Source organism: Nerophis lumbriciformis, linkage group LG18, assembly GCF_033978685.3.
Source record: "Nerophis lumbriciformis linkage group LG18, RoL_Nlum_v2.1, whole genome shotgun sequence".
Classification (NCBI taxonomy): domain Eukaryota; kingdom Metazoa; phylum Chordata; class Actinopteri; order Syngnathiformes; family Syngnathidae; genus Nerophis; species Nerophis lumbriciformis.
Window position 1 is genome coordinate 43,807,992 of NC_084565.2, and position 11,594 is coordinate 43,819,585.

Consider the following 11,594-nt stretch of genomic DNA (forward strand, 5'->3'; position numbering starts at 1 on the left):
CAACAATGAGTAGATGAGTGTTATGTGTGTGTATATGTGTAAATAAATGAACACTGAAATTCAAGTATTTTTCTTATATATATATATAGTATTTCTTATATATATATATATATATATATATATATATATATATATATATATATATATATATATTAGAGATGCGCGGTTTGCGGGCACAACCGCGGAGTCCGCGGATTATCCGCGGATCGGGCGGATGAAATTTAAAAAAATTTGATTTTATCCGCGGGTCGGGTCGGGTCGGGCGGTTGAAAAAAAAAAAAAAAGAAGATTTTAAATAGATTCAGGCGGGTGGCAGTTAAACCAATTGGGAAATATATATACATAGTTAAATGTTGTTACCCACATACGAAAAACGAGCAGGCACCTGCAGCATATGCCACAACAGAAGAAAAAAAAAAAAAGAAGAGATGGACACTTTTACGGAGCGGAGAAGGGACGCCTCGCCGGGGTCCCGGACCGAGGCCCCTTCCCCCGAGAGGGCCCCACCGGGAGCCGTAGCTGAGGCGAGAAGGGCCCGACGCACGTCAAGGGTCACCACCGCGCCCACCGCACCGACACCCCGCCTCGTCCGCCTTCGCCGCGGCCGGCGTCACGCGCAGCAGGTAAGCAGCTTACCTGCCCGCCAACCCCGTGGCCGGGGGCTCGTAACAGGGGTCACTCCGCGCGCTCCGCCCGCGCAGCTTACCTGCCCGCCACCCCCGTTGCCGGGGGCGCGTAACAGGGGTCACTCCGCGCGCAGTGCGCTCACGAAAGGGGTGGGGCTCACCCTGGTTGATATAGACAGCAGGACGGTGGCCATGGACGTCGGAACCCGCTAAGGAGTGTGTAACAACCCACCTGCCGAATCAACTAGCCCTGAAAATGGATGGCGCTGGAGCGTCGGGACCATACCCGGCCGTCGCCGGCAGCGAGATGCGCTTGGAGGTGCGCTCAGCGCGGCTCCCATATGATTGCGCACTGGTGTGCGTCTGGGTCGTGACAGCGTGGCACGGGAATGTCTGTGATGCATTGGATCAGTCTCCTTTCTTTAACAGGCAAAAGCTTTATAACCTCACTAATGCCTTGCATCGTCTATATTAGATATATAACAACGGCCGGGTGCGGGCGGGTGCAGTTCTGATCAAATGTTAGAACGGGTGGATGGCGGATGGTTGACGACTTTCTGATGCGGTTGCGGATGAAATAATTGCCTATCCGCGCATCTCTAATATATACATATAATAAAATATATATATATATATATATACATATAGCTAGAATTTACTGAAAGTCAAGTATTTCTTATATATATATATATATATATATATATATATATATATATATATATATATATATATATATATATATATATATATATATATATATATATATGAAATACTTGACTTGGTGAATTCTAGCTGTAAATATACTCCTCCCCTCTTTGGCAGTCCCTTCCCTCCCGCTACATAGCCAAAATGGTGACTATTGAGGGTGGGGAGTGTCCAGCAATCAACATTAGGAGTGCAGGGTCCGGATACTGAACGTGCACTGTACTCCTCGGTGTGAATGCACTCTAAAGACTCAATCTAAGTACGGATGTGGTGGAATTGAGACACAGCAGCAGATAAGAGTGGCAGCCATATTGCATCAAGACTGGAATATGTTGCAAAGACGCACCTGCTGCTCCTTGCTGGAGAGCTGCTGCTGAGTCTCGTGGAGGTCCTTTTCAGTCTGCTCACGTTTGGCCTGGGTCTCCTGGAGGATCTTCTGCAGGTCCTTCAGCTCAACGTCCATGTTATGGAGTTTGACCACCAGAGTTCCCACCTCATGTCTGTACTTTTGCTCAACATCCATAAACTTATCCATGATGTAGTAGCCCTGAGGAGAGGAGCACAGTTCACCATGCTGCGACCACCATCACTGACTTACTGAGACTAAAGGCTGTGTCTCAAATGAAATGTTTCTGTCAGTACACTTCAACATGTGTACTCCAGTATTGATAGTGCAGTGTTGTGACAAATCCTTTGTTGTCGTTGCGCTCATACAAAAAAAACGATTACAATATCTATATGGTTCCTCTTCTTCCTTTTATTGGTGAATTACAACCACTGGAGTTTGTCCCTCCCCTTCTGCTACGTGGCCAAGACGGTGAGGATTGAAGGTAAGTGTCCATCTTTGCACTCACCTTCTGAGGTGTGTTAAAGGGGAACTGCCCTTTTTTATGTAATCGTTCACAATCATTCTGGGTATCACTCCATCTTATCTGTCTTGTCTTTTAACAAAGAAACAAGGAAGTAAGGCTGCAGCTAACGATTATTTTTTTATCGATTAATCTATAGATTTTTTTCTTTTTTTCGATTAATCGGTTAATCTATAGATTTTTTTCCCCGATTAATCTATAGATTATTTTTTCTTTTACCGATTATTTTTTTATTTAAAATGAAGATGAAAAAATAAATGCAGGCCAGTTTTTTCAAACGGCATGACTTTTATTTACAAAAAAAAAAAAGTATGGCCACTCAGTCAACATTGACAACAACATGACAAAATATTCTGTAACAATGTAAACATTTACAACTTAACATTTAACAAAATTAAAAGTAGCTTATTTGCTTTTTAATGTGCAAATATAAAAGTAAACATCCAGTGTAAATCTTAATATTCTGCAATAGTATAAACCTATCTACCTTTAAGGACAAAACACCACAAAATTAACATGCTGTAAAAAATCAATCAATTATCAATCCCATAATTTACAATTATTAATTAGGCTATCAAACTCTTAACCATTAAACAAGTGCCAGAACATGGACACATCTTTTACCTTTAAGTTAAAACAGATTTTAAATAAATTGTCTCAACATAAATGCACCAAGACACATATAAAATACATTTAAACCCAGAAACACTGATAAATGCAGCAGAAAACCCAATATGCAAATACATAAATACCTAACCAATTAACCACCTATTTAGATACATATTTAAAATCCATATTCAATATAAATATATTATTAATTTAGCAGTGAAACACTCAATCTTAAACGCTGTCTACTGGTAGAAAAATGCCCCTTTTTCTATGCCCTCACCAGCAGCCAATGATCCAACACAGTTAAATCCAACACTTTAAGTTGAGCGACTTCACCCTCCTGATGAAGAAAACTGCTCCAACATTTATCAAACTAAGCAAAGAATATCAACACTTCCTTACTAAACAACAGTTACACAAAACAGTGTGTATTTAGCCTCCAGACTAAGCACGCTACATGCACACAACTCCCCCGCACCCCCATCTCACCAGCGCAACAGGTGCGCCACACCCACAAAGAGAACTAAAGTGCAATCTTACAGGCTGTCCGTTCAGCTTTTGGTTTTGGTACACTTTTGGCACAACTCTGGGTTATCTGTAATGAACTAAACATTTTTCCAATCTGCGCTGGCGTCTTTTGTACTTCTTGATTTGACGCAGCGGTCTAATTACCGGGCTCGCGCACCAGCAGATGAGACGGGAGCGCGCCGCGTTATACCTGCGCGTGAACGTAAACTGATCGGCTCTGATCATATAAGCCGACTGGCCGAAATAATGCCGAATTATATACATTTCCTGGGGTTGCCTAGGTGAATAGGGATGCGGATGTGCTCTAAGATAAAATATTATTTTATTAAGCGGGGTTTGGCTGGTTGCTAAGCAGCCACGGTTGCGAGCTCGCGCGTCAGCTGACGAGACAACTGTTCGCCGCTACAACATTATTAGGCCGTTTATTGAAATACTCCCACACTTTTGACGACTTTTGGCGTGCTTTTTCCCCCTCGCTCGCACCGCTCGCATCGTCTGCTTTGCGCTACGCCATCACGGTACTGTGACGTAAATATGCGACGCGTCGACGCACAAAAACGGCGTCGACGTATTTACGTAACCGATGACGTCGACTACGTCGACGCGTCGTTTCAGCCTTACAAGGAAGTCACAATCTTTGTTCAATGAATGTTCTGCAGTTTGTCGTCCCCAAAGTAAGAAGTGAACTGGGCAAGAAAGCATTTAGGTTTTCAGCAGCGAAGGCTTGGAATAACCTACAATCCAATCTTCAACTTCAAACCCTTCTTACATGAAATGAGTTTAAAGGATCGCAGTCTACCTTGTCTGTATGCACATGTGTTATGTCAGCAAGTTTTAATGTTGTAAATGTGATGTTTTATGTGTTCACTGTTTTTAATGTAGCCTTGCTGCTGCCCTCTTGGCCAGGTCTCCCTTGGGATTTTACCTGGTTAAATAAAGGCTAAATAAAAATAAATAAAATGAAAGACATGATGACGGATGGATTTAAAAAAAAAAAAAAAAGAATTCTAAACATTAAATAAATGCGATCATCGGATTATATTGTCAGCCATCTACTTTCCAGGTGAGATGCATGATCTACAATAAACTTACAGGGAGCAGGGAAGGAGGAAACAGCAGACTACACGATGATGTAAACATAGGCACATCTGGAAGTGATCATGACTATAAATAGTTTGTCCGCGTTAGCGCATTTAATAATAATATCACTAATACTTGGTTACCGGTAATATTTTCAAGTCACGAAATGTATATGGAGAATTGTTGGCGCTTTTTGAATGGTTATTTATCGGATTTTATGAGCGGAATAGTGGAGCTCCAATTGGCTCCGCTGTAAGCAGACTTTTATTTACATTTACTCAATATTTAGAATGCATTAACAAAATGACTGAACGATAGACAAAATTCCATAAAAAAGTGCAGTGGCCCTTTAAGTGCAACATCTGACAGTGCACTGCATTTTGCTATACGTCCCAGAATGAACATACTAATGCACGCTAAAGGATAAGCATGGAAGTGCGCCAATTAAAACAGCCTAATTACATTGTTGCATTTCTCCAGCATGTTCACTTAATACACACATTCTTCTTCACATGGAAAAATAATTCACCAACTCAAACCTTTTCCACGTCGTATGTCAAAGATGTCACCTCCTCCTCAAGTTTCTGGATTTGATGTTCTTTACTTTCTGCTTTTTCTTCTACATACTCCTGTAAAACAGAAACATTGTTATGTTTACTAATCATCATCATCATTTCTTTTTATTCCTTTCATGAAAATGCATATATACAAGCCACGTACAGTTGACACTTTCATTGTTTCTTATACCCCGGACGAGCCCCCAAATTGTTGCGTTTTGGACCAGTTGTTCCTCCCAGGGAATTCAAGTCACAAGTCGCTCCCAAGCTCTTTACGACACTTAAAGCTGAGTTGAAAAACCACCAGAGACAGAATAGGTATTTTGTAATATATTTGCAAAGCTTTGCAGATATACATTCACAGAGACAGCATAGAACATTCCGATCGCCCCGCTAAGATGGTCTGTCCCCCGAAACACCCTCTCCCCCCTTAAGTCCCTGGCAGTCCTGTGTCTCTAGCCAAAACAAATGTCCATTATCTCTCTCTCTCTCTAACATTCCTCATTCAAGGTTAAGCACACAGTTTTGCAGACAACCAAAAGACCACAATTGGAAGAACACGAGCTGTTTTCAAATATGACTATGAAATAAAAGAAGTAATACTTAAATTCGGATATATGTAAACATCTGCCTCCGACAATGTCCATGATCAGAAAGGATCAGATATTCTTGCAACTTTTTAAGTCTTTCTTTAGAGAATGCTATGCTTTCACAGCAGCAACAGACAAGCACATTTGTTTCACTCTTGGATGTTTAAAGTCATACGGCCTTCTGTGTTTCTCATCTTCAGACGTGAACACAAATAACTTTTGTAAGTCCTTCGGAAGAACTTTATTTCTAGCTTTGAACATCACTAATAGAGTATGCAATTCTACAATGTCTTTTAGTTGTAATAATCCTGACCTAATGAAGAGTGGATTTGTGTGGTCTCTTTATCTTACTGTAAAAAATAATAGGAATTACTCTTTTCTGTGAAAGAAATAAAGGCATTATGTTGTTGTGATATGTATTTCTCCATATTTCTGCACAATAACTGAAATAAGTTATAAGTCATTGTGTTATACGGGAAACTGTATTTAACAGTGACGTGCGGTGAGGTTGATGGCTGGTGAGGCACTGACTTCATCACAGTCAGATTTACAAACATATGAACCCTAAAGAGTATCTTATTCACCATTTGATTGGCAGCAGTTAACGGGTTATGTTTAAAAGCTCATACCAGCATTCTTCCCTGCTTGGCACTCAGCATCAAGGCTTGGAATTGGGGGTTAAATCACCAAAAATGATTCCCGGGCGCGGCGCCGCTGCTGCCCACTGCTCCCCTCACCTCCCAGGGGGTGAACCAGGGGATGGGTCAAATGCAGAGGACAAATTTCATTACACCTAGTGTGTGTGTGACAATCATTGGTACTTTAACTTAACTTTAACTTTACACATACAAACTGTAGCACACAAAAAAGCACATTTAATTAAAAAAAAACGTTATTATGGTCTTACCTTTACTTATAAATGCGCCGCTGTTGTGCTGGATTAATGAACCCCCTGATGGGTGTGTTATATCAACTAAAGCCCTCACTTCAACTTTCCACGTGCAAGATTGAATCCATTTAAAAAAGTGTAACCGAGGGTTTATAAATGTCGCCTATACTGTATGAAACTACAAAATAACAAACATGGAGGCTCCAGTTTACACGAGGACCACTTTATTTACCTTCTTTCAAAAACTTACGCTCCACTCCAACGTGTCAAAATTCCGCTCTTAGCGCCTTCAAAAATAAGAGCTCAAGGCATATACTGTATAACAGCGCATAACAGGAACTTAACATCACAAAGAGGAAAGCCCATAAAAATAGGTTACAAAAGTTATTTAATAAGAAGCCAAAAAGTGCAAAAACAATAATGTTCGTGTTGGAGGAGTTGTGAATTAGGTACACCTGCAGACTGCAGGTGTACCTAATTCACAACTCCTCCAACACGAACATTATTGTTTTTGCACTTTTTGGCTTCTTATGAAATACCGTATTTTCCGCACCATAAGGCGCCCTGGGTTATAAGCCGCGCCTTCAATGAACGGCATATTTCAAAACTTTGTCCACCAATAAGCCGCCCCATGTTGTAAGCCGCATCTAACTGCGCTAAAGGAATGTCAAAAAAACAGTCAGATAGGTCAGTCAAACTTTAATAATATATTAAAAATCAGCGTTCTAACAACACTGTTCACTCCCAAAATGTACGCAAATGTGCAATCACAAACATACGTATATCAACATGGACAGAGCTGCGTGAAAAAAGCCACCCGGCCTCTTCGCGTAAACTTAAACTTACCTTAACCACTCGCTCATCTTTTCTTCATCCATCCCTTCGAGTTAGCTTTTATGATGACGCCGGCTGGAAAGGTCTCTTTTGGCAAGGTCTTCCTTTTGAATATCACCATGGGTGGAAGTTTCTGGCCATTAGCATGGCAAGCTAGAACCACAGTGAAGGATGACTTCTCATTCCCTGTGGTGCGAATATTCACCGTACGTGCTCCCGTTGTATCCACAGTGCGGTTCACAGGAATATCAGTTGCTGTGAAACAGTAATCCGTGTGCGGATGGAGAGATTGCGTCTTTTCATGAACCGGATCCCGGTCGCTTAGTAGGAGCCATTTTGTGGTCTTTACAGATGTAAACACACAAAGGAAATGAAACGTACGGTGATATCCACGCGCTTTTTCTTCTTCTACGCAGGCGGGTGGTTGCTTACAGTAGAAGAAGAGGCGCTTCCTGTTCTATGGGGGCGGGTGCTTACCTTGGCGGTTGCTTGCGTAGAAGAAGAAGCGCTTCCTGTTCTACCGGGAAAAAAGATGGCGGCTGTTTACCGAAGTTGCGAGACCGAAACTTTATGAAAATGAATCTGAATATTTATCCATATATAAAGCGCACCGGGTTATAAGGCGCACTGTCAGCTTTTGAGAAAATTTGTGGTTTTTAGGTGCGCCTTATAGTGCGGAAAATACGGTAACTTTTTTAAATAGATTCAATCTTGCACGTGGAAAGTTTAAGTGTGGGCTTTAGTTGATATAACACTCCCGTCAGGGGTTGCCGTGCATTCTACGGCGGGGGTGCAGGAGGCGAGCCTCGGCCAGTGCGTCTTTTGCAGCCGTTTTATGATCGCTCAGCACAAGAAATACGTTACACACATACAGTTGTTGACAAAATACACTGTACATTATATACCTCAGCTAACTAAACTATGGAAATGTATAATATAGTTCATATAGCAATACGGTCTCACTGCACAGCAGGCCAGCAGTTAGCCGAGTCCGTCCATGTCGAGGCACTGAGTGACGTGCCTCGACTGGCTGCTGTTCACCGCACCGTCTCTTCTCAGTATTTGAACGGCAAATGTGAAAATTCAGCGATTTTGAATAAAAATAATCTAAAACTGGTGAATAGAAAATAACTTTATAGTATAATCACTGGATACATTTAACAATTTAATATATATTTTTTTCTTTTTACATTTTTTTTCTTTCCATGAGGCGGGGCCTCACCTGCCTCTAGTGACTGCACGTCACTGGTATTTAACCTTGTTCAAAATAAATAGGCTTATTTTTCACATGCAATATATGAGCTTTCCATCATCTAAGATGACCACAAGAAGTCTGATTTCAGACACCTTCTCAATTTTCACATTATTTATGGATAAATGGATAATGGTGTGAGTACTTGCCTTCTGCTGCTTGGTGGCCTGGAGCGCCTCGCTGGTATGGACCACCTGCTGCTCCAGATCGCCCACCCTCACCTGGAGCTGGTTGGCCAGACGCTCCTTCTCGTGGAGGGTTGTGTGGAGGGAGTGGTTCTCCTTCTCCAGAGACGCCACCCGCTGCTTGAAGTGCCGACAATGCTGCACACAACATACCTCCCTGATTACCTCATCACCATTTGTAACCTCGCAGTTTTTCCAAATAGACCAGTTCACCGTATTCGAAAGTGGTAAAAAAATTATAATCTCACTAAATAAAACACAATATTGATGGGCAATCTTGTTTCTTAAACCCTGATTTTATTTTGGAGACTCCACAGTCCTGTTCCATGCAGTTACAAACCCCGTTTCCATATGAGTTGGGAAATTGTGTTAGATGTCAATATAAACGCAATACAGACACTGTCTGTTGCTCCACACGCTGTAAGTCTTTGCTGTCGTCCAGCATTCTGTTTTTGTTTACTTTGTAGCCAGTTCAGTTTTAGTTTCGTTCTGCATAGCCTTCCCTAAGCTTCAATGCCTTTTCTTAGGGGCACTCACCTTTTGTTTATTTTTGGTTTAAGCATTAGACACCTTTTTACCTGCACACTGCCTCCCACTGTCGTCTGCATATTGTGATCACGACAAACCATGTTCCCGACATCTACAAACCCCGTTTCCAAATGAGTTGGGAAATTGTGTTAGATGTAAATATAAACGGAATACAATGATTTGCAAATCCTTTTCAGCCCATATTCAGTTGAATATGCTACAAAGACAGCATATTTGATGTTCATGTTTCATGTTTGCAAATAATCATTAACTTTAGAATTTGATGCCAGCAACACGTGACAAAGAAGTTGGGAAAGTTGGCAATAAATACTGATAAAGTTGAGGAATGCTCATCAAACACTTATTTGGAAAATCCCACAGGTGAACAGGCTAATTGGGAACAGGTGGGTGCCATGATTGGGTATAAAAGTAGATTCCATGAAATGCTCAGTCATTCACAAACAAGGATGGGGCGAGGGTCACCACTTTGTCAACAAATGCCTGAGCAAATTGTTGAACAGTTTAAGAAAAACCTTTCTCAACCAGCTATTGCAAGGAATTTAGGGATTTCACCATCTACGTTCCGTAATATCATCAAAGGGTTCAGAGAATTTGGAGAAACCACTCCACCTAAGCAGCTAAGCCCGTGACCTTCCATCCCTCAGGCTGTACTGCATCAACAAGCGACATCCGTGTGTAAAGGATATCACCACATGGGCTCAGGAACACTTCAGAAACCCACTGTCAGTAACTACAGTTGGTCGCTACATCTGTAAGTGCTAGTTAAAACTCTCCTATGCAAGGCGAAAACCGTTTATCAACAACACCCAGAAACGCCGTTGGCTTTGCTGGGCCTGAGCTCATCTAAGATGGACTGATGCAAAGTGGAAAAGTGTTCTGTGGTCTGACGAGTCCACATTTCAAATTGTTTTTGGAAACTGTGGACGCCGTGTCCTCCGGACCAAAGAGGAAAAGAACCATCCGGATTGTTATAGGCGCAAAGTGTAAAAGGCAGCATGTGTGATGGTATGGGGGTGTATTAGTGCCCAAGACATGGGTAACTTACACATCTGTGAAGGCGCTATTAATGATGAAAGGTACATACAGGTTTTGGAGCAACATATGTTGCCATCCAAGCAACGTTATCATAGACGCCCCTGCTTATTTCAGCAAGACAATGCCAAGCCACGTGTTACATCAACGTGGCTTCATAGTAAAAGAGTGCAGGTACTAGACTGGCCTGCCTGTAGTCCAGACCTGTCTCCCATTGGTGCATTATGAAGCCTAAAATAGCACAAGGGAGACCCCCGGACTGTTGAACAACTTAAGCTGTACATCAAGCAAGAATGGGAAAGAATTCCACCTGAGAAGCTTCAAAAATGTGTCTCCTCAGTTCCCAAACCTTTACTGAGTGTTGTTAAAAGGAAAGGCCATGTAACACAGTGGTGAACATGCCCTTTCCCAACTACTTTGTCACGTGTTGCAGCCATGAAATTCTAAGTTACCGTATTTTCCGCACCATAAGGCGCCCTGGGTTATAAGCCGCGCCTTCAATGAACGGCATATTTCAAAACTTTGTCCACCAATAAGCCGCCCCGTGTTGTAAGCCGCATCTAACTGCGCTAAAGGAATGTCAAAAAAACAGTCAGATAGGTCAGTCAAACTTTAATAATATATTAAAAACCAGCGTGATGTGGGCGCGCATGGAGTCGTATATCAACATGGACGGAGCTGCGTGAAAAAAGCCACCCGGCCTCTTCGCGTAAACTTACCTTAACCACTCGCTCATCTTTTCTTCATCCATCCATCCCTTCGAGTTAGCTTTTATGATGACGCCGGCTGGAAAGGTCTCTTTTGGCAAGGTCTTCCTTTTGAATATCACCATGAGTGGAAGTTTCTGGCCATTAGCATGGCAAGCTAGAACCACAGTAAAGGATGACTTCTCATTCCCTGTGGTGCGAATATTCACCGTACGTGCTCCCGTTGTATCCACAGTGCGGTTCACAGGAATATCAAAAGTCAGTGGAACCTCGTCCATGTTGATAATGTTCTCTGGCCGGATCTTTTTTCGGGTATCTTGTTTTAACAATATGCACGGAAAGTAGCCAGCTTTTCTTGAAAGTCTTTAGGCAGTTGCTGTGAAATAGTAGTCCGTGTGCGGATGGAGAGATTGCGTCTTTTCATGAACCGGAAACCTGTCTCTTAGTAGGAGCCATTTTGTGGTCTTTACAGATGTAAACACACAAAGGAAATGAAACGTAATATCCGCGCGCTCCTTCTTCTTCTACGCGGGCGGGTGGTTGCTTACAGTAGAAGAAGCGCTTCCTGTTCTATGGGGGCGG

At 42.1% G+C, this 11,594-nt stretch overlaps 1 protein-coding gene across 2 annotated transcripts in view; it reads right to left on the minus strand.

The window, feature by feature from the left end:
- Positions 1-11,594, minus strand: part of LOC133617999 (spindle assembly abnormal protein 6 homolog) — a 54,576-nt gene that overhangs the window by 11,261 nt on the left and 31,721 nt on the right. For both annotated transcript variants that reach the window (XM_061978450.1, XM_061978449.1), the window contains exons 9-11: positions 8,689-8,862; positions 4,957-5,046; positions 1,678-1,878 (exon numbers count right to left, since the gene is read on the minus strand). In XM_061978450.1, coding sequence (XP_061834434.1) covers positions 1,678-1,878; positions 4,957-5,046; positions 8,689-8,862 — 465 coding nt within the window. The remainder of the gene's footprint in view (positions 1-1,677; positions 1,879-4,956; positions 5,047-8,688; positions 8,863-11,594) is intronic.